Source organism: Rhinatrema bivittatum, chromosome 13, assembly GCF_901001135.1.
Source record: "Rhinatrema bivittatum chromosome 13, aRhiBiv1.1, whole genome shotgun sequence".
Taxonomy (NCBI): Eukaryota; Metazoa; Chordata; class Amphibia; order Gymnophiona; family Rhinatrematidae; genus Rhinatrema; species Rhinatrema bivittatum.
This window is the reverse complement of record NC_042627.1, coordinates 44,347,496-44,372,067: the sequence shown is the minus strand read 5'-3', so window position 1 is coordinate 44,372,067 and position 24,572 is coordinate 44,347,496. Positions and strand designations below refer to the sequence as shown.

The 24,572-nt window shown below is 40.0% G+C and overlaps 1 protein-coding gene across 1 annotated transcript in view; it reads left to right on the top strand.

Moving 5' to 3' along the window:
* The window catches only part of LIPC (lipase C, hepatic type), a 115,655-nt gene extending 93,999 nt beyond the window's left edge, over window positions 1-21,656 (top strand). Inside the window, exons 7-9 of the mRNA XM_029575309.1 lie at window positions 5,269-5,389; window positions 7,117-7,335; window positions 21,105-21,656. Of these exons, the coding sequence (XP_029431169.1) occupies window positions 5,269-5,389; window positions 7,117-7,335; window positions 21,105-21,213 (449 nt within the window). The 3' untranslated portion in view covers window positions 21,214-21,656. The remainder of the gene's footprint in view (window positions 1-5,268; window positions 5,390-7,116; window positions 7,336-21,104) is intronic.
* Window positions 21,657-24,572: the final 2,916 nt, after the last annotated feature.

Genomic DNA, 24,572 nt, shown 5'->3' with positions numbered 1-24,572 from the left:
AAGAAGCTCGATCCATGGGAGCTGTATTTATGCTTAGATACCCGTGCCATTGTATATTAAAAATGGATAATGTTACCTATGTTTTTTTTGTTCCTGAGCAATTGAGGGCACTACTGGCTAATAAGAAAAAAGTGTTACCTAATCCCATAGTCCAGGAATCTACTACCAGTGAGTCATAGAGAAAAGAAAAGCCAAAACGCTAAGTTTGTACTTGCAGATGATTTATTATTGTTTAATCTCCTCATAACTTTGGTATAAGCCCCCTAGTCAGTTTTATTATTTATTTATTTATTTTAAGTTTTTTTATACCGATTTTCCTGCATAAAATGCATATCAAACCGGTTTACAATGAAACAGAATGAGCAGGAAGTAAAATTCCTTAGTCTAATACATTTAAACATCAATAATGAAATAATTTTAAACAAAGCAAAAAGCTAAATAACATTAATAAAAGTTAAATTATTAACATAAACATAAATATAATTATATTAGAAGGAGCACAAAGGTTAGCATGAAGGGGAGCACACCCGGCACGCGACGCCTGGTGTAATTGTGCCGTTAATCGGGTCGCCGCTGGCTAGTCGTCATGACGTCGGGGGGGGCGGGTCTTCAAATCGCTGATTTTCTCTTTTAACATCTCAGTTCATTTTTACTATTTTTTTGTGTCTTTTTCTCACAAGATGTAGTTTTCTTTAAGTGCCTGATGGTAGTGGGCTGCCCCTCTGTAACAGCGCCTGGTGGAATCGTGCCGTTAATCGGGTCGCCGCTGGCTAGTCGTCATGACGTCGGGGGGGGGCGGGTCTTCACATCGCTGATTTTCTCTTTTAACATCTCAGTTCATTTTTACTATTTTTTTGTGTCTTTTTCTCACAAGATGTAGTTTTCTTTAAGTACCCGATGGTAGTGGGCTGCCCCTCTGTAACAGCGCCTGGTGGAATCGACATTAGTGGTCAGACAAGAGAAATGTTTCTTTTTATTATTGTTAAGCAGTGTTTACTGTGTTTTTTTTCATAAATATGTTTCTTTGTTTCTCTGCAAAGAGGATATTCTTTGTACAAATTGAATAAATCAAATAGAAAATTAAAAACAAAACTGATAATAAAACCCCAATTCTGCAGCCAAAAATAGGCTGGAAATCCTTCCCCCATTGACTTTAATGGGAACCGGAAAACAAATTCACGCATTAACGTATCCAGATGCCATACGTCCGAATGCAACAGAAATGCCCCCCGACGAATATGTATCCCGAATGCAAAGAAAATTTTCCGGCTGCACATCCCTACCTTGCATGGTCAGTCCTTTAAACACAACCTCAAACTAATACACTACCTATACGCGGATGACATACAAATACTCATCCCCATAACGGAATCTATCCATAAAACCTTGTCTTATTGGAACAACTGCCTCTCAACAATCAAAAACCTTCTCACAAGCCTCAACCTGGTACTAAACACTAATAAAACTGAAATTCTCATTATAGCTCCAGAAAATCTCGACCCACTCATCCCTCCTACTGCTAGCCAAGGTCCTATCACCATTGACACCACGTCCACACAAGTAAGAGACCTGGGTGTACTCCTTGACAACAGACTCAGCCTCAGCAAGTTCGTATACATCACCACAAAAGAATGTTTCTTTAAATTGCAAGTGCTAAAAAAAATTAAAACCACTACTACTCCACAGAGACTTCCGCCTAGTACTACAAGCCATCATCCTCCTGAAACTGGATTACTGCAACTCACTCCTACTGGGACTCCCCGCTAGCACCACCAAACCACTTCAGATGGTCATGAACGCTACGGCCCGAATTCTCACAAACACCAAAAAAAGGGATCATATCACCCCCCATCCTCCAGCACCTTCATTGGCTACCGATCAAACACAGGATTCACTTTAAAACCCTTATGATGACACACAAGGCCCTACACAACATCGCTCCTCTCAACCTAACCTTTCAACTCCAGCTGCACTCCTCCAAAAGACCAACTAGAAGCGCCTACAAGAACATGCTACGCACCCAGCCGGCAAAAACCTCCCTGAGGAAACGTGCACTTTCCACAGCTGGTCCCACACTCTGGAATTCGCTCCCTCCAGACCTTTGCCTTGAATCGTGCCATATGGAATTCAAAAAGAAGCTAAAGACTTGGCTTTTCGCCCAAGCATTCCAGGAGAGCTAAGGGCCAGAAGAACACAGATCTCCTTCTGTACATAGGTTTTCAGATTAGTTCTCTGTTTGTTACTTAATTAGAAATGATTGTTCTTTGTAAGTTCCCCCTAAGCTCTTATTTGTTTTAATGTAAGCCGCCCGCGAGGCGACAGTTTTATTTCCTTGTAAACCGTTGTGATATGTATATTATACAGGAACATCGGTATATAAAAATAAATAAATAAATAAATAAAATAAATATGATATGGGACATTTAGCATCAGCATTTTCGTAAGCTCTCTTTCTTTTCTCGGTACAAATGTTTTCTCTATGAATCTATGTTACTTTTTTGATTGTATACTGTAGAATTCCTTCTCCCTGCCTAGTATGGTACCTGGTTTGTTATTGTACTCAAGCTTTATGTGCCTGGAAAATTTGAATAAATAGTTAAAAAAAAAATTGTAACTAGCGTTTCATCAAATTCACACTTTTGTAACTAAGGATTCTTTTGGCTTGTCCCATGCTTTATGAATTCCCTTACAATATTTGCTTCCACTGTTCAATTCATCCACCAAAATGTCTGTGAAAAAAATATTTTGTTACTCCTGAATCTAACTCCTTTGAGTCCAGCACCATGACCTCGTGTTCTAGAACTTTGTTTCTATTGAAAAAACAGTGCTTGCTTTGTGTGCATTAGTTGAAGCTTTAAGATATTTGAATGTCTCATCTTTCCCTCCTCCCCATCCTATAAGATTACAGAAAGTGTCAAGCTGGATCAGACCAATGATCCATCAACCCTAGCATTTGATCTCCAAAGGTGTCCATTTTGGGTCAGTTGGAAGTACCCGTCTGATCCCAATTATGTATTAATTTATTTATTTATTTAACAGTTTTTTATACCGACCTTCATAGTAAATAACCATATCGGATCGGTTTACATTTAACAAGGGTATAACTAGAGTAACAATTCAAGTGAACGAAAGATAACAATAGGTAGGAATAGGTCAAAGTTACAATCAACAGGGAAAGAGAACTTGGAAGCTTGCAACAAGCTGGAAGGAAGATAAGGCAGGAAATAAATATAAAGTGTTACCAAAGAGCGTACGGGTTAAAAGCTTAAAAGGTGCTTTAACCTGGATGTTTCAGAGTCCATTGTTCATGAGTATAAATGCCAGACCGGGTTAGAGTGAGGACAACTAGTGATTGTCTGGTGGATCGGCGAAGGCTTGGTGAAAGAGCCAGGTTTTAAGTCTTTTTCTGAAAGTTAAAAGGCATGGCTCCAATCTGAGATTTGATGATAAGAATTTGATAAGAATTAGGAAAATTCTTACCAAGTTGATCACTCCCAAAAGCGGGAGGTGGAGACACCAATGGCTATCCAGCTAAACAGTTAATGAACTTGTCCTCTAGAAACTTATCCAAAACTTTTTGAAAAAAACTCAGATAAATTAGCAGCTTTGACCACATTCTCTTTTAGGATTTATCTAGTCTAGTTCTTAAATTTCATTTCATATAGTGTAGCCAGGTAGCTCAATTTTCTTTCTTTTTTTTTATACAGAACAGGAAAATGTGATCCTGATTTTACCCCTCAACATGCATGGACTCGTGGTCCCACATATCTTAGAGAAATCAGAACTACAAGTCCATGCATGAAGTGGGGTAAAACTGAATTAGTCAGTCCTATAAAAAATCAAGGCAGCTGGCCACCCATAAAGGCACAGGGGGCTTGTGGGTCAATGTGAAATTATGTATATTGTGCTAAAGAGTCCACATCTTGGGGGAGGGGGGCCTGAACTCCTAATCTGGCAGGTATCCCATGATACCTCTACATACTACTGCAGGTGAGATCTCGCCTATAACCTGTACAGAGTGAATGTTTGCTTACCAGGATGGATTTCTTACAGGAATCTTGTTAGAGATGGCCACCTCCAGAATGGAATCCAAGTTGGTTTATCCTCTTTAGAAGATTCAGCAACTTTTGTTGATTCTTTTTTTTTTTTTCAGCTCCTGCTGAAGCTTAATGCACTAGCATTGGAACAAATTCTAATCTCCTAAGGTGATGTGGTTCAAAAGGTTACTCTGCTGATTAGACAAGCCCGTGGCATTATGAAAGAGCTCCTCAACAGAGCTTAGTAACAGAAAGATCTGGGAAATGCTGGCACGTTTTCTGTCATGTTCCAAAAGATAAAAGTCCAAAAATTTAGCAATACAGATAACCCTTAACATAGTGGCTTTTGGCCGGGTTTATTTGTTTTCACTTAAACATTATGGTTGAAACCCCAGGTTCAAATCTTACACCACCACCCCCACCCCTCCCATCACTATTATGTACTCCAGCAAGCCACACCCCATCCCTTTTATGGTTCTAAATGCAATTATCCACTCTTGAAGGACGGGATCTAGTAAATGTTTTATTCATCTCATTTAGGGCTAGGCTTTAAAGCTATGAAAACTAGTATAAAAGGCTATATATAGGTTTACTTGCACAGTTTGAAAGAGCCTGTCATTCATCCAAGGCTTTAATTTCTTATGACATTAAAAAAAAAAAAAAGAAGAAAAAAATTATGAAAGCAAGAACTTGCGCAAAGTCCACTTTGGCATTTTTGCCCATTCCTTAAACTTAACTTTTTAAGGAAACATTTCCATGGTGCTTTTTTTTTTTTTTTTTTTTTTTTTTTAACTTTTTTGCTGTGCTTTTTTATTTTCTGATTTTGTCCTATTAGTGTTGTATAGTGTTGTCCTCATTCAATAAATAGCAATAGAAGACTACCCCTGACTTCCTGTCTTGCACTAATCTTTAGTCTTCAGTAGAGGGCTGGGAAGGCAGCAGTCAAATCACTTTTCCACTGTCCCTACTGCCAGTCAAGATTATCAAAGAAAGGAGGTTTTAACTCCTTGTGTACCATGGTATTCACCATATTTGGCAACAATGTTTTTTGTTGGTTTTTTTTATAAGAAGGGTGATGAAACCAACTGCTATTAAGTATTTGTAAAACAGGGCCTCACCAAACACAGTCTTAAGCTACAATCACACAGTTCATAGGATTTGATTAAAATGATTAAGCATTATGTATAGCTATTAACCTATGATGAGGTTTGCATAATTGATCCTGTTGCAGTATACCACTATCAGTTCAAGATTCATTTTATCAAGCAAATTCAAGAGAAGCAGCTGGAACCGACATTCACTGTCTCTCTGATGGGCACCGAAGAGGATGCTGAGAACCTTCCCATTACACTGTGAGTACAAAACCTCTCTCTCTCTCCCTCAGCTAATGCTGCACAGCCCTGTGCCGATGTGTAAACATGGGCACCTTGTCAAAGCCATGAAGTCTAGAGTTTATCGCTTCTCGGCCTTTTGGCTAAGATCAAGTGTAGAGTGATCTGATTTTCCAGAACTACTTCACAATATCCTTTCCCAATCCCCATTAACACGGTTATGTGTGAAGCAGGGATTTTTACTCCCTCAAGAGCCCATCTCAAGATTTAGTTTCTAATTCATCCTGGATTTTCTCCCTTTTTTTTTCAGAAGATAACTCATTGTGAAGGATTCCTGAGCTGTACCAAGTGACTGACTGTCCAGATATATTCAGCCCATGCCTTCTGTTTTATCCTACTAAAAATATATATTTCAGCCAGGGTAGAGATGATTGGGTCATGCTGATATACTCTTCTCCTCATTACTGCAGTTGTGGTAGTTCTTTACCTTGCTGCCAGGAAAGTCTGGGTTTGATTCCTGGACCCAGCTTCTTCTCAGTGGGCCACCAGGGGAGGGAGATGCTGCAGGCAGTGTTCATAGATCGTAAGAAGAGGGGACTGGGAGGGCCACAGCCAATGGCCAATGGGTGAGACAGCGCGCAAATGGACTGACTTGACAAGGGAGCCTCGGTCTGCACACCCCCTACTGAGGAAGGTCACTGGAATGGCTGGGGGGGGGGAGGGGGAGGAGGAAGGAATAAAAATAAAGGGAAAATTAACAGGTAGCTGTGAATGAAGTCTGATGAGCTGGTATAAACTGAACTAAAAGCCTCCAGCATCAGGAAGCAGCTGCTGGATAATCACTAACTATGAGCCAATTTACTACATATTTTCTTCTATTTTATGTCGTGGGAAAAATATGCTTAGTAAATAAGATCCTGAATCAGTTCACCACCATGTGTTTTGCCCAGCAGTTTCTTCCTGTCCCTTTTGGGCCTCCAACTCATTGAAAACAGTCTTTTTTTTTTCTTTTTTTTTTTTAAATTAAGGTGCGATGAGCTTTCAGTCATGACTAAGAATTTTTAACCCCTCTAAATCCCCTGCCAAGTCACTTACCTCAGCCACTACAGTGACAATTCCCAGCTGACAACTCCCTCTAGAAAGCAGTAATGTGACCCTGGCTTTAGTTGCCAGATATTACTGTTGACCCATGGCTGGACTCACTCCTTCCCCCACGGACTACCTCCACAATGCCAGTCCTAGCCAACTTGAGGAGCACAGTTCTGATTCAGGAATCAAGCACAGGTCTTTTTCATGGCAGCATAAGGCACTGTCACAGAACCACTGGCCCAAGTCCATTGACCACTTTTTTTTCATTGTCATATGCTAACGATAATTACTTTTCTATTAGGTAACAGATTTAAAAGAGCCAGGTGATCCTGGAATGAGATACAGAACTACTCCTATTGGAAGGAAGTTTCTCTTCTTCATCCATTACAGAATGTTTTTGCTGGTTATTCAGTTTTGCTATTGCACATTCCCTAAACTTAATACCAATAAGATAACTAGTAGCTTGGCCAGTCAGTTAATGGGAAAGGACCTTGATTTACACTTAAATATTACTGTCAGATCTTATAATCTTGAAGCTACTAAATGCAATAAGTGTAAACTATTATATATATGCAAAACAATTTTAATATGCCTTACTGTGACACCCAATTCACTAAGGTTTTTTTCTGGAATTTTTTTTTTTTTTTTTTTTTTTTTAGTGTTGAAGGAATCAGTGGAAATAAAACCTACTCCTTTCTTATCACACTGGATACCGATATTGGTGACCTAATGATGATTAAGTTTAAATGGGAAGGCACGGATGTATGGGCTCACCTCTGGGACACAGTACAAACCATCATCCCTTGGACCAAGGGTACAAGTCGCCAGGGACTGATTGTGAAGACTATACGTGTGAAAGCAGGAGAAACGCAACAGAAGTAGGTGCTCTGTGCTCAGTCTTGTACACAGTGCATCTGTTCAGTGACACTACGCTTTATGTAGAAGAATCTGTTTAAGGGGCTAGAGAGTGTATAGCTACCATAGTAACAGAAATCAATTGTTTGCTGCTGCTCCTGTTATATATACATTCTCCTTTTAGCTTTCTCTATTCCATTTTTATTACTGTATTGTTGCACCGAGAACCTGACCAACATCTGGTTTACCCCTATTTCATATTTGAGATGCTGTCAAACTATCCCTTTTTTGTTCTTTAGTCATATATAAAACATACACAGTACAGAAGTACAAAATTGTCCATTTCCATAAGCATATTTATTTAACTTGGCCTTCATGGGAATTATTCATTCTTACTCAAAGTTAACAAATTTATTATTCTAAGAAATGTACCAATAGGAGGTGTGGAATGCCATGAGTACAGATCTAGCTCAGGTCAGAAGGCCAGTTTATGAGAAACCAGCTTCTATACAACAATATGGGGCACTGTCAATAAGGACAAGATAACTGTTGCCAATATACATTGCATAATGTTTAATTTCTTGCTCCCTAGGCTATAGGAAGTTGAATTATCAGCTCATGCTGCTGACATTTTTGAAATCCTGTGTGTATTGTGACACTGCTATGCAGCCTACCATTCCACCTAATGATGACCTTGTCACAATACACATCATCTTCTGTCATTTGTCCTATCATTAGATGTGGGAAACTCATTCTATATGCTTTCTCTTTACATGCAGTACTCTGTGGGATTTTTACCATGCTGCCAAGGCCAGATGGATCAATGGATTTCCTCCACTCTCTGGGGTTCCACACTACAATGATTGAAAGTCACAAACTGGTCTAGGTTTCAATCTATCCCTAATAAATATTCATGAGATATATCTGCATACAATTGAGGAAGTGCATGCCAATATATATCCCATGCATATGAACTTAAGATTGCCTGAAAAATCAAACCAGTTTGCAACCCTCAAGAAATGCAGATTGACAACTCTTGCATATTCTTTATGGGGGAGGGGGGGAATCTATTCATTACTATAAGGCCAACTAGGATTAATGGGTGACCTAACCAGTCAGTTTCAGTAAAAGTAAAATTGATCTTTTTACAATCATAACTGAATTGGCACTACACTTAGATAATCTGTAAAAGTATGGGACAAAGCACTTAACAGTAAGAACTGCTCACTTACTTCCACAGATCCAGGTTACTGATGAAGATATGACTGTTCAACAAGCTTTTAATTAATGTTTGTAACAAACATATGTTTTAGTTATATTACTGGATATGCCTAGTTTGTATTTAATGATTGTGTGCTGAGAATTATTTTTGGTTCATTTTATATTATGTATTGTTCATCGTTTTAATATTTTTATTTTTATTTATCTTGTTCATCGCTCTGAGCATATTTTGGAAGAGCAGCATACAAATGTGAAATAAAACAAAAGTCAGAGTACTTAAGTATGGACTTATTTAAGAGCTGTCTTTCATTCTGTACACCTAAAGAAAAGAACATAAGAACCCCATTATTGCAGGAATTACTCTAGGTATCAATAACTTCTCAAATTCAAGTTAAGATTCTTTGTTTAACATTCAAAATTGTGCATAGCTTACCTTAATGCTGTTATTCCCTATCAACTGTTAATACATTATGTTCCTCTCAACAGGAGCTTTTAAAACTTTCCTCACCTAAGGAAATTGCTTTATAAAGAACTTACTCGTTTTTAGCACCTTCTCTTTGGAATTCCTTACCATTAACTCTGTGACTTGAGTAGGATTATCTGAAATTTGGAAAATATTTGCTTGGTTATTTTCTAAAGTTTTTCTTTAATCTTGTTTTTACATTATTTGACTCAGTTTCCCATAAGAAACTTGTGTGCATTGTCCATTCTATTTCTAAAATCTTAATTAGTTTTATGCATGTTTTAATGATTTATTGTTCTTATCCTAAATTTTAGGCTGTATTACTTTTGGTTTTTATTGCTTTTCTGTATACTTGTATGTTTTTTAGGTTATTTTATTTTGTATTCTGGTTAATTTATGCTTAATTTTATATTTGTATACTAGTTTATTTTATGTATATTAGCTTGTATTTATTTTATTTATAAATTGCCTTGATTTTCTGTTAAGATAAGAAAATTCAGTAAACTAAGCTAATATTGGGTCAGATGGAGGGTCCATCAAGCCCAGTATCCTGATTCCAACAGTGGCTAATCCAGGTCACAAGTACCTGGCAGAATCACAAATAGTAGATAGATTACATGCTGCTTACACCCATGGTAAGCAGAGAGATGACATCATGCTGTCAGCAATGGGATAAGGAAACCACTACCCTCCTAACATTCAGAATTATCTTCCCTGCACAAAACCCACCTGAGGTTCAGTAATTAATGCCAGCATTAAAAGAGCTAACCGATCCACAAATATTTTGGTCAAGAGTTTGGAATCAAAATTAAGCAGGGAAGTTGGCCTATATGATTCCAGAGCCAGCGGATCCTTTCCTTTTGTGAAAAACATTGATCAAAGCCTTATTGGTGTCAAAAGGAAACCTCCACAACTCCACCAATTAGGTAAACATAGCCTGCAGAGACAACATGACTTGATCCCGAACCAGCTTGTAAAATTCCCTCCCATAGCCATGCAGACCCAGGGCTTTATTTGGGTTTAAATCTCTAAAGCCTTCAATGGTGCATTTAATGCCTCTAGCTGAGATACTGTTAACCAGGGTAGAGAAGTTTTTAAAATATTCTTATTACTTATATCCATATTATCTTTGGTATATAAAGAGTGACAAAAATCTGAACACCTTCTGAAGTCCAACTTTAGCATTCACTATTTTGCCCTGCTGACCTCTCACAGCTGCAATATATTTAGCCTCTTCTCAGCACTTGACCGAAGACACCAAAAGCCTTCCAAGGCTTATCAGAAAATTATAAAATGTACCTTGTTTACAAACAGAGCCTATTGTCTCAAAAAACAGTGTGTTAACATCACTATATCCTTGGAGTGATCTAAATATCTGATAAAGAAACACCAAGAAGGAGGTTCATTGTTTAAAAAAGAAGAGGGGAAGGGAAGAGGAGAGAAGACAGGAATAGAATGTTGAAGGAAAAATAAGGGGCAAGTGAAAGGGAAAGAGGAGGAAGAGGAAGGAGGAGTGAATGGGGAAAAAAGAAGGTGGGATGGGGAGAGAATGGAAAAAAGGAGAGGAAGGGGAAGGGAGAAAGTGATAGAAAGAATAAAACACCAGGGAGAGGACAAGGAAAATGGGAAGGTGAAAGGGAAGGAGGAGGGGGTAAAAAAGGAAAATGATTTTTCTCTCACTTATCCAAAGTACATTCTCTCTCCTGTGCCATATTGTGTTTATACAAAACAAAAGTGCATACCTCCTGTAAAATTAAGAAAAAGAAAACTCATCCATACTATATTGAGGCTTACAGTGACAATTTATAACCTTTTATATTCTATATTGCCTGATTGCCTCAAAAGTATTCCCATTTTTATCTAAACAAACCACTTTAGAGTCAAGCTCACCAAAAACCAAATACTAAATATCTTGAAAACTTTGCACTTTTAGAGGAATTAACAACATGAAGAACGCGCACAGAGCTTATTTAAAAGCTACTCTATTTGATTGACAAGTGCTTCTGCAGGGGGCAGAGGCTACAGCAGAGAAAATATCACTCTGTTTAACCAATCATAACAAGATTTCTTGTTAAAGATGAAAAAGAGTAAAGATAAAAGGTGACACTAATTTCGAGGTTTATCCAATAAGGTGTGGGTTAAAGCTCAGCGCTCAGTTTAACGCACAGATTAAAAAAATGTTTCAACTCCCGATTCAGAAAGCTAATGTTATGCTAATACCTCGGGAATTTTAAATGTGCTTTGACTGGAAAATGTGCACACAAACCATAATTAAAAAGTGCACTCAGCACAGCAGCACACACATTTCAAACTCATTTTTCTGCACATAAAATATGATTTATGTGCAGAAAAATGATTTTGGTGCAGAAAGCATTTTCTGTGCGCAAAACATTTTCTGTGCATAAATCTAGATTGCAGGTCAGAGTGATGGAATTTCAGTTTCTGCCCATAGACTGACATCAATGCTGGAAACCTTACTTCATGACTCTGACCTGGAGCAAAATTTCCAGCACAAAGAAAATCTGAGTTAAGCCAGTGGATAATGATTTATGCCTTCATTTTCATGAGATTTACACATAAGGGCACTAAGCAAGTTTTACCTGCACTTTTTTTTTTTGTGCACAAAACTCCTTGCTACATCAGGAATAATATTTACACACACAGGCAGATTTTATAAATCTGCGCACGCGCAAACAAGAGTACGCGGGATTTTAATAGATACACGCATAGCCGCGCGTATCCATTAAAATCCGGGGTTGGCGCGTGCAAGACTGCCCAAAATCGGCAGCTTGCGCGCGCCAAGCCGCGCAGCCTGCCTCCATTCCCTCTGAGGCCGCTCCAAAATCGGAGCGGCCTCGGAGGGAACTTTCCTTCCACCCCCCCGCACCTTCCCTTCCCCTACCTAACCCACCCCCCCGGCCCTATCTAAACCCCCCCCCAGCTGCCACACTCCATGTTCCGGTCCGGGGGCTGGTCCGGAGGCCGTGGCCATGCCCCCGGAACGCCTCCAGGCCGAAACCACGCCCGCGGCGTCACCCCCGAAATGCCGCGTCACTCGTGACACGCCCCTGAAATGGCGCGACGCCCCCGGCACGCCCCTCCATGCAAGCCCCGGGACTTACGCACGCACCGCTGAGCCTATGCAAAATAGGCTCGGCGCGCACAGGGGGGGTTTGGGGTAGGTTTTCGGGGGGTACGCGCGTATCCCTTTGAAAATCTACCCCACAGTGTGCATACTAGGGTAAAACGGTGTGCTCTGTTGAATGCATCTTATTGCATCAGCCTGTTAATTTGTTCTCACTAAACAGAGAATATAGGAGGGAAGGAAAGAGGAAGGTGGAGGAGGGAAAGGGAAAAAAGCAAGGAAAAAGGGGAAGAGGAAGGAAAAGGGGAGGGAAAATAGGGGGGAAGGGAAAAGTGGACAATAATAAGGGAGATGGGGAGAGGGGAGAGAAAGATAAAAAGCAAAAAAGGGAAGAAAACAGTTGCAACTTTAATTTTGTTTGTATTTTCCTCATTTTATCATAATCTTCTCATTTGAAAGTTAAGTGCTAGAGTAGTAAGTTTCCTTAATGTCCTCCCTCTAGTTAAATTTGATTATGATCACTGTCTTTAACCTTATATATTAAATCCTATGTTCCACCAAGGATGTTGTCTAAAATAGCTCCCCTCTCATCAGTCCCTGCTCCATGAAGCAGTCATTTATTTCATCTAGAAACTTAACCTCCCTCGCTGGTCTTGATATGACATCTACCCAGTCAATATTGGACAATTGAAATCTCTCATTGTTATTGTGTTGCTGAATTGGATCGATTCCCTAATTTGTTAACATTTCATTTGTTTGTTCATTGTGGCCAGGTGGCTGCTAAACTCTTTACCCATCAGTAAAGTCCGCGGGAGAGCGGGCAAATGCCCGCTCTCCCGGCACGCGCACAGGCCACTCTCCTGTGTGCGCGATTCAGTATGCTAATTAGGCCCGGCGGTAAAACTAGGTAAAAGGAGGCACTAGGGACACTAGCACATCCCTAGTGCTTCCTTTTGGACCAGCGGCTGTCAGCGGGTTTGACAGCCGACCCTCAATTTTGCCGGTATCGGTTCTTGAGCCCGCTGACAGCCACGGGCTCAGAAACCAGACGCCAGCAAAACTGAGCATCCGGTTTTCGACCCGACAGCCACGGGCAGACTTCAAATTTTATTTTTTTTTTTTTTACACTTTTGGAAAGTTTTGGGACCTCCGACTTAATATTGCCATGATATTAAGTCGGAGGGTGCACAGAAAAGCAGTTTTTACTGCTTTTCTGTGCACTTTCCTGGTGCCCAAAGTAATTAGCGCCTACCTTTGGGTAGGCGCTAATTTCTGAAAGCAAAATGTGTGGCTTGGCTGCACATTTTGTTTTCTGAATCGCGCGGGAATACCTAAATCGGGCCGTCAACATGTATTTGCATGTTGCGGGCGCTATTAGGTTCGGGGGATTGGATGCGCGTTTTTGGCCCCTTACTGAATAAGAGGTAAGGGAAAACGCGTGTCCAATGGTGGGTTAACAGTGCGCTCCGGAGTGCACTGTACTGTATTGGCCCGATATATAGGATTTCTATCCATTAGGAGTCCAGTGCCTCCTAATGGAGGTAGCAATAGATAGTGTGTTTATTTTTAAAAGCCTGCAGAACAGTGTTCTCCAGACTTTTAAAGAGCTGACTGTTTGTTTTTAATACCAACTGAGTGCATTGTATTGGAAAAAAAAACAAAAACCCCAGAACCCCCCCACAAAAAAGTAGCCAGAAGCTAGAAATAAGCTAGGAGCAGTATATACCAAAGTAAAAAAGTTGAATAGTTCAGCTCAGTTACTCACCTTGGAAAGGTGTTGAGGTAGTGTGATTGGGTTTGAATAGGGACCAACATTTGTTAATCAAGGGAGCAGTGAGTCACTCAGGCTGACTAACTGAAGTTAGACTGTTTGTATTTCCCAACCCTCCCACCCACCCCTAGCTCATCCCTTAATTTATAGGCAGGTGCCACTTTCACAAAAAAAAAAAACAAAACATCAACAAAAACTTTATTGAGAATTCGATCAGACCCCGGTAGGCCACTACCAGACACAGTGAATTCACTAATACATTTAAAAGAAGTTAGACACATTCCTACTCCCATAGCAACCTAAAACTTAACTAGGAACTGATCAAAATTGAGATGAAGGCAGCAGTCCAGCAGCAAGAGGGGGGCTTCCCAGTCTTTTGCATAGAGTGTCACATGTATGATTTTTTACCTACCGGTGAGAAGTTGTACATGTGCATGCGATGCAAAGAGCTCCTGACTCTCAGAGAACGAGTCCGATCTCAGGAGGCTAGAGTGACAGACCTGGAGGAGCTGAGGCAGACAGAGAGGTATATAGATGAGACCTTCAGGGACATAGTAGCCAAGTCCCAACTTCAGACTGGCAGCCCTGGTGCTACCTTGGAGGAAGAAGGTCTCATAATGGGAGAGCACCAACCAGGTGTAGCAGGAAAGGATCCTGTAGCAAGGACCTGCTCTCTAGGTGATGCATTGTCCTTTCGCACTGAGGATATCTCCCCAAGGCCTACTGCCCAGGAGGGAAGGGTTAGGTCGGCCGTCATAGTTGGTGATTCGATTATTAGGAATGTAGATAGCTGGGTGGCTGGTGGGCGTGAGGATCGCCTGGTAACACACCTACCTGGTGCGAAGGTGGCGGACCTCACGCGTCACCTAGATAGGATTTTAGACAGTGCTGGGGAGGAGCCGGCTGTCGTGGTACACGTGGGCACCAACGACATAGGAAAATGTGGGAGGGAGGTTCTGGAAGCCAAATTTAGGCTCTTAGGTAGAAAGATTAAATCCAGAACCTCCAGGGTAGCATTCTCTGAAATGCTCCCTGTTCCACGCGCAGGTCACCAGAGGCAGGCAGAGCTCTGGAGTCTCAATGCGTGGATGAGACGATGGTGCAAGGAAGAGGGATTCAGTTTTGTTAGGAACTGGGGAACCTTTTGGGGAAGGGGGAGTCTCTTCCGAAGGGATGGGCTCCACCTTAACCAGGGTGGAACCAGATTGCTGGCGCTAACCTTTAAAAAGGAGATAGAGCAGCTTTTAAACTAGAACAAAGGGGAAAGCCAACAGTCGCTCAGCAGCGCATGGTTCGGAGAGAGGTATCTTTAAAGGATACTAATGATGCATTAGAATTAGGGCATCCCGACAGTGAGGTTCCAATAATTAGAAAAGTAGTCCAAGTGCCTGTAACTAAAAACTCACCTGAGCTAAAAGATTCTAACTTATCCCTATCAATTAAAAAGCAGAATAAAAATACAAACAAAAACCAAACTTTGAAATGTTTGTATGCTAATGCCAGAAGTCTAAGAAGTAAGATGGGAGAATTAGAATGTATAGCAGTAAATGATGACAGACTTAATTGGCATCTCAGAGACATGGTGGAAAGAGGATAACCAATGGGACAGTGCTATACCGGGGTACAAATTATATCGCAATGACAGAGAGGAGCAGTCGGGAGGAGGTGTGGCGCTTTATGTCCGGGATGGCATAGAGTCCAACAGGATAAACATCCTGCATGAGACTAAATACAAAATTGAATCTTTATGAGTAGAAATCCCTTGTGTGTCAGGGAAGACTACAGTGATAGGGGTATACTACCGTCCACCTGGTCAAGATGGTGAGATGGACAGTGAAATGCTAAGAGAAATTAGGGAAGCTAACCAAATTGGTAGTGCAGTAATAATGGGAGACTTCGGGGTAGTTACCGCCCCTCCCGGGGCGGTAACTACCCCGAAATCCTGGGTCGGAGGGAGCAGAGGTGGATCTTCACTTTGGACACAGTAGCTCCCTCTGGCCTTAATAAAGAAATCGAGTGGAATCTATTTTATTAACTGTACGGATCCACCGAGACCAGCTGTTAGTTCTGACAGCTCTCGCGAGAGCTGCCAGGGTTCGCGCCTCTTTTTTGTTTAAATGTTTCACACCTGTGCGGGCTTGCGCGCTCCGGGTATTTTTGTATAGGTATGTACATCAGTAAAGGTTAGTACTACGTAGCCCTTTTTCACCTTCTGTATACTGATTGATATTTGTGTGTTTTTATATCTTAGATTCAAATATACCTTTGGTCCCCCCCGACGCAGCCTGGCGAAACACGGGACCGTGTCGGGGGATCAATTTAAACGCTGTCATTTTGAACGGTTTGGAGTCGCCATTATTAACATTGAGATTCTTTATCCATTGGAACTGATTATGACTATTATTGAATGTGTGGTGATTAAAGATTCATTATCCTGCACCAGTGTACTGTGAGACTTCAATTACCCCAATATAGACTGGGTAAATGTATCATCGGGTCACACTAGAGAGATAACGTTCCTGGATGGAATAAATGATAGCTTTATGGAGCAATTGGTTCAGGAACCGACGAGAGAGGGAGCAATTTTAGATCTAGTTCTCAGTGGAGCACAGGACTTGGTGAGAGAGGTAACGGTGGTGGGGCCGCTTGGCAATAGTGATCATAATATGATCAAATTTGATTTAATGACTGGAAAAGGAACAGTGTGCAAATCCAAGGCTCTCGTGCTAAACTTTCAAAAGGGAAACTTTGATAAAATGAGAAAAATTGTTAGAAAAAACTGAAAGGAGCAGCTACAAAAGTAAAAAATGTCCAAGAGGCGTGGTCATTGTTAAAAAATACCATTGTTAAAAAATACCATTCTAGAAGCACAGTCCAGATGTATTCCACACATTAAGAAAGGTGGAAAGAAGGCAAAACGATTACCGGCATGGTTAAAAGGGGAGGTGAAAGAAGCTATTTTAGCCAAAAGATCTTCATTCAAAAATTGGAAGAAGGATCCAACAGAAGAAAATAGGATAAAGCATAAACATTGGCAAGTTAAATGTAAGACATTGATAAGACAGGCTAAGAGAGAATTTGAAAAGAAGTTGGCTGTAGAGGCAAAAACTCACAGTAAAAACTTTTTTAAATATATCCGAAGCAGAAAGCCTGTGAGGGAGTCAGTTGGACCGTTAGATGATCGAGGGGTTAAAGGGGCACTTAGAGAAGATAAGGCCATCGCGGAAAGATTAAATGATTTCTTTGCTTCGGTGTTTACTGAAGAGGATGTTGGGGAGGTACCCGTAATGGAGAAGGTTTTCATGGGTAATGATTCAGATGGACTGAATCAAATCACGGTGAACCTAGAAGATGTGGTAGGCCTGATTGACAAACTGAAGAGTAGTAAATCACCTGGACCGGATGGTATACACCCCAGAGTTCTGAAGGAACTAAAAAAATGAAATTTCAGACCTATTAATAAAAATTTGTAACTTATCATTAAAATCATCCATTGTACCTGAAGACTGGAGGATAGCAAATGTAACCCCAATATTTAAAAAAGGGCTCCAGGGGCGATCTGGGAAACTACAGACCGGTTAGCCTGACTTCAGTGCCAGGAAAAATAGTGGAAAGTGTTCTAAACATCAAAATCACAGAACATATAGAAAGACATGGTTTAATGGAACAAAGTCAGCATGGCTTTACCCAGGGCAAGTCTTGCCTCACAAATCTGCTTCACTTTTTTGAAGGAGTTAATAAACATGTGGATAAAGGTGAACCGGTAGATATAGTATACTTGGATTTTCAGAAGGAGTTTGACAAAGTTCCTCATGAGAGGCTTCTAGGAAAAGTAAAAAGTCATGGGATAGGTGGCGATGTCCTTTCGTGGATTGCAAACTGGCTAAAAGACAGGAAACAGAGAGTAGGATTAAATGGGCAATTTTCTCAGTGGAAGGGAGTGGACAGTGGAGTGCCTCAGGGATCTGTATTGGGACCCTTACTGTTCAATATATTTATAAATGATCTGGAAAGAAATAAGACGAGTGAGAATCAAATTTGCAGATGACACAAAATTGTTCAGAGTAGTTAAATCACAAGCAGATTGTGATAAATTGCAGGAAGACCTTGTGAGACTGGAAAATTGGGCATCCAAATGGCAGATGAAATTTAATGTGGATAAGTGCAAGGTGATGCATATAGGGAAAAATAACCCATGCTATAATTACACAATGTTGGATTCCATATTAGGTGCTACAACCCAAGAAAGATCTAGGTGTCATAGTGGATAACACATTGAAATAGTCGGTGCAGTGTGCTGCGGCAGTCAAAAAAGCAAACAGAATGTTGGGAATTATTATTAGAAAAGGAATGATGAATAAAACGGAAAATGTCATAATGCCTCTGTATCGCTCCATGGTGAGACCGCACCTTGAATACTGTGTATAATTCTGGTCGCCGCATCTCAAAAAAAGATATAATTGCGATGGAGAAGGTACAGAGAAGGGCTACCAAAATGATAAGGGGAATGGAACAACTCCCCTATGAGGAAAGACTAAAGAGGTTAGGACTTTTCAGCTTGGAGAAGAGACGACTGAGGGGGGATATGATAGATGTGTTTAAAATCATGAGAGGTCTAGAATGGGTAGATGTGAATCGGTTATTTACTCTTTCGGATAGTAGAAAGACTAGGGGGCACTCCATGAAGTTAGCATGGGGCACATTTAAAACTAATCTGAGAAAGTTCTTTTTTACTCAATGCACAATTAAACTCTGGAATTTGTTGCCAGAGTATGTGGTTCGTGCAGTTAGTATAGCTGTGTTTACAAAGGGATTGGATAAGTTCTTGGAGGAGAAGTCCATTACCTGCTATTAAGTTCACTTAGAGAATAGCCACTGCCATTAGCAATGGTTACATGGAATAGACTTAGTTTTTGGGTACTTGACAGGTTCTTGTGGCCTGGATTGGCCACTGTTGGAAACGGGATGCTGGGCTTGATGGACCCTTGGTCTGACCCAGTATGGCATTTTCTTATGTTCTTATGTTCTTTGGTCAGCTGCAGAATCTTTATCCTGTTTGAATCTATACCATCCTTGACACACAGTGCCACCAATTTACATTGTGATATAATTTGTACCCTGGTATTGCTGTGTCCTAATGCTTATCCTCTTTTGATCGGATCTCTGAGATGCTAACTATGTCTACTTCTTTAGTCAAATGCTATTCATTCTAAGTCTCCCATCTTATATTTTTTAGACTTTGGGGCATTTGCATATTGACATTTCAAAGTATGTTTTTATTTGTATTTACAACCTTCCAAGGAGTTAACTGGGATAATTTGAAATCTTTTAGTTCTTTTACTTAAAGATATCTGGACTACTTTTGCCTTTATTGGAACCTATTGGGATGCTCTAACTTCCCTGTTATGTTAGCATTCTTCAGAGATACTGCCTCTAGACCACTCTCTGTCAGCTGGACTCCATTGCTCTGGTTTAAAAGCTGCTCTGTCACCTTTTTAAACATTAGTGCAAGCAACTGGGTTCCACACTGGGTAAGAGAGCCCATCCTTTCGGAATAGGTTCCCAAACATGTTGTCTAGTTCCTAATATAAAGCCCTCTTCCCTGCACAATTATCTCATCCATGCATTGAGACTCCAGCACTCTGTCTGCCTCTAGGGCCCTATATACTTGGAATGGGGAACATTTCTGAGAATTCTTCCTCAGATGTTCTGGATTTTAACCTTGCACCTAAAATCCTGAATTTGGCTTCCAGAATCTCCCCCCCCCCCCCCCCCCCCACTTTCCTATGTCACTGGTGTCACATATTCCATGACAGCTTTCGCCTTCTGCAGCACTCTCTAAAATCTTTATCTAGGTGGTGCAAGATCCACTACCTTTGCACCAGGCAGGTAATTTACTAAGCGATCCCCATGCCCACCAGCTACCTATATTCCTAATGAATGAATCACCAACTATAAATGGCACTCCTTCCTGGACATACTATTAGCACCTGAAGGGTAGGTCCTAGCTACAGATCACTTCCTCTCACACCAAGATGATGGTTTCCTAGGTGACCTTGCTCCTTCAAAGCAGCACAAGAGCTGCTAGATCGGAACTGGATCCACTCTACTATGTCCCTGAAGGTGTCCTGTATATAATCTGTCTGCCTCAGCTCTTCCAGTATAGCACTTCTTGCCACCAGAGATCAAACTCATTCTGAAAGCCAGGTGCTCTTTGCAGTGGATGCATACATACACCTCTGATCAACAGGTAAACATACATGTGGCATTTGACACAAAAGACTGGATAGCCTCCATCGTGCTGCTGGACTTCGGTCTGCATCTTGATTTTTGTTGATTTGTTAAAGCTGTTTAAGGTTTGGATGTGTCCAAATCTAAGGCTTTAGAAAAACCATTGCCTTTTAGAAAAACCATTGCCTTTTTAAATCTAAAGTTTTTTTAATTTGATTAGGAGTCTAATGTTAATTTGTGAAGGACCAGCAATAGGACTAAAATTAGTCAGTCATTAAAATCAAGGTTAATTGTATGTTATTCTAAATCAGTAATTTAATCTTTATTTTGAAGATCTTCCCATAAGCATCAGGTCAAACCCCAGTTTAGATGGCTCATGTGAAATGACAGTGGCCATAGCAGAAGTGTTTACATTGCTGTTATTTGATTTCTACAAATCATTTGAATTCTGCTGTTATACCTCCTCCCTCACTTGTGACAAGGACACGAGAGAATCTTTGCATCTATGTGATGTTTAGAATAGTGGATGAGATATAAGACAGCAACTGCATACTGGCCCACCAAGAGGGAAGTCAAAGTGTTAGAACAATGTGAAGAACTCACATTAATGCTCTTTTAGTAGTCTGTAGCAAAGCACTGTCAGACATGATAGAGATAGAAAAAGAAAACACTAGTTGTACTGCTGTCTAGGGCACTGCAGTTGTTAAACTGGACACAGACATATAGAACGCATTCATGATAAACAAAATATTTGTGATTATGGCAGAAGGGTGTGGGAATCAAGAAAGTCAAAGCATTAATATTAATGGATCCAGAACGAATAGGTGGACTTTTGCCTCTTTACCTGACCATATAAGAAAATACTACTACTAGGGAACAGTTAAAATATCAATCAAAAAATAGATAAAGACTTACTAGACAGGATGATGCATGACACCACTATTATACAAAAGTAAATAGTTTTTAACATTAAAATAAACTAAAATGCAAAACTGACTTGCATTTTGTTTTCTCTATCTAGAATGACATTTTGTGCTCAGAATGTGGGAAATATACAGCTTCTTCCTGCCCAGGAGAAAACTTACGTGAGGTGTGAGAACAGCAAAAGACAAAAGAAGAAATTTAGATGAATTTGAGTAAGAAGAAGAGACCTATTCATCAAAAGAACTCACTCGTCACTCTCCCCATTACAACATTTTTCATCTTCATGTATTCAAAACCACTACTGCATTGTTTGGCAGTTTTGGACAGAGTGAAGCAGCACAATTTAGATTAATACGATTTGAATTCATTTCTTTGTGGAATACATATACACATGCAGTGAGAAATAAAAAAAATATATAGTTTAATCCAACTCTTAACCAATATGTTGTATCCAACAAGCACAGAACTAGTCTTCTGCTCAATTGAAGGATTAAAAACAAAGCTTCCACCAATTGATATTTAGTTAAGTCTTCTCTCCAACAGAAGAAAAGTCACTTTTGTAGTTCAACTGTAGCACCCTCCTTCAATTTTGAGAGCACCTTGACATGTCTTAAATTGCATAATAAAACTCTAAAAATCTTTCATACTAGGATGAAAATCTCATTTCAGGAACAAGTACCTAGTCTATTTTTGTAATCCATCTTTGATCAGATCCCACAAGGACAATTCTGGTGGAAGCAGATGGTTGTTTCTACCATCTCATTATTGCTGGCTCTTCTAGATTTTGACTGTAGTTGTTTCATCACTTCCTCTATAGTTGGTCCAAAGACCTGAAATTTTAATTAAAAGGTAACATGATAAAAAATTTCACAAGATTTCCAGGAGGTCTGAGTAGATGAAGGCCCCCCATTAGCAATCCACTTGGATTTCTGTTTGAGCTCAGTGCCAAACAATTTTAAAAGAGAAAATCCTAAACCCTGTGCTACACTGATGAGTGGGATTCAGGGCGTGTGTGTGTAAATACTGGGTTTCAAAAAAAAAACTACTGACACTTGTTCACTTGTTTCCTACTGAGGGCAGTTGGTGCAATGGTTGAGTTGAAAGAAAGGGAATAAATATGGAGAAATCCCTTGGTTAGCATGAATGAAGGCTCATGGTGCTATAACCTAGGTTGGTATCAATTCAGCTGGAAGTCTAAAGGAGGAGGAGGAAGCTGCAGAGTCAAAGAGTAACCCTTAAACTCAGATCATCAATCTTACCTTACAAAGCATATACTATAGCAGCAAAATGTTGCAAGTTCTCTATTTTCATCAATACACAACTTAAAACAGAGTTAAAATTACAACATTATTACTATTTTGCAAAACTTTTCAAAATTGTTTTGAGTTCTATGAAATTTCATCTCAACATATCTTGATCAATTTGTTTGAGGACAGCAGACTGATTTACCCATTTTTATTTATTTTATTTATTTTAAGTTTTTTTATACCGATTTTCATGCATAAAATGCATATCAAACCGGTTTACAATGAAACAGAATGAGCAGGAAGTAAAATTCCTTAGTCTAATACATTTAAACATCAATAATGAAATAATTTTAAACAAAGCAAAAAGCTAAATAACATTAATAAAAGTTAAATTATTAACATAAACATAATTATATTAGAAGGAGCACAAAGGTTAGCATGAAGGGGAGCACACCCGGCACGCGACGCCTGGTGTAATTGTGCCGTTAATCGGGTCGCCGCTGGCTGGTCGTCATGACGTGGGGGGGGGGGGGGGGGGGCAAGTCTTCACATCGCTGATTTTCTCTTTTAACATCTCAGTTCATTTTTACTATTTACCATGCATCCATTTGCTCAATGCATGTTGGAAAGTAATTTCGTTATGCACATGGAAAGCAGCTCACTTTAGTGAAAATATAACTGATAATCTACATGGTTCATAGCCTCTCTGCCCCTCACTATTAAGTATCAATGGGCTGATTTGAATTACTCACTAATGCATTTGCTTTTTTAAGCCACTCTTATAAAGAATATTTCCATTGAATAGGTAAAAATTCTAACCCTTAAGGGATCATTATCTTTCTATGGCCTAATATGCTTCCATATAAAGGACTGAACAGATATGACTTTCACTTTATTGAAAGTAACAAGAATCATCCTTAATGAATTAGATACCTGATCTAGTCTATATAACAGTTGCAGCAAGCTTGCCATGTTTCTGTTTGACTTATTTTGCTTATTTTGTAAAGTTCTCAACTAACCAAGGTGCGATTGCCTCCTCTCCTCTAATTAATCCCCCCCCCCCCATCCCAATGTTCTTATTGCAATTGTAATAGTGAAATAATGATGTGGTAGAGTTGTCTAACAAGATCCTTTATTGGATGGATATGACCATAGCATAGGTTAATTGTACCCACCAATTAAATTACTAATATTACTTACTAAGCATATTTACAAATCCCTAGGGTGACCACACTCTCACCTAATGTATTTCAACTGACAAATGCTCCATAGTATCATGCTAATGCAATGGATTGCCATTAAAGGATACAGGGCCGTTGAAGCCTTGGCCCTTGGGGTATCCTAAAATTTGATCCTTCATTCCTGACTAATCTGTGGTGCAACAATATCCTGATCCATCAAAGAGCAAGATCCACTCATTAAGCAATGCCAACAGTTTTTGAATATTAAACAGGCCTAGCCCGGCCGTCAAAGCCAAAGACCTGACAGGTAACTTATCTTGCTCTCACCCAGTGATGCAATGTAAGAGTAGGACCATAGTGATGCTTGGTACTTTGAACATTGCATTTACCGTGCCATCCCAGGATGTGTTTACACTCCACTTCCATGCTGCAATAGTTCAGTGATGACTCACACTCGTCATACTGCATCAAGACCAAATGGGGTGGGCTGGGTAGGCAAACCACCAAAAGAAGGAGGTTGATGGGAGGGCCAGCCTGCTTTTAAATTATGCTCAGTGGCCTCCCATCAGCTTCTATTCCCTCCTCTGCTTTGGAGGCAGTGTACCTCCATAGTTGTGGCATCCCTCCTTTTATCTGGAGGGGGGGGGGGGTTGGCTCCTTAACACATCAATGGCACTTGATATGGTAAGTCTCCTTTGTGCACTGTATGAGTAAGCTAAAAGTTTCAGAGTCCACCAGAAGGATCAGTAAACCTTCACGATAAAATCCTTTTCTATCACCCAGAGCAAAATCTGGTCTCTAGACTATGTTATCAAAATTAAATATACAATAATATGAAAATATTGCATTATTGAATCTCATTCATGTTGGACACAGGTAAACACAAAAATACTTGATAATCCAATCATCTTCTCTTATAGTGTAATGAATTAAGGATTGAAAACAGACAACAGCCTTAAAAAGAAAAAAGTGAAGAGAACTTTTCTACTATATAAACATTGCAATTGACAGCCAAAGATAACCAAGACTATCTGCCTATTTTCTCCAATAACAGAACTGCAGACCAAACTTCATCTCTGACTTGTCTCACTTATTTTATCACTAGGTGTATTCTGTGCTCATTTCATGTCCTCTTGA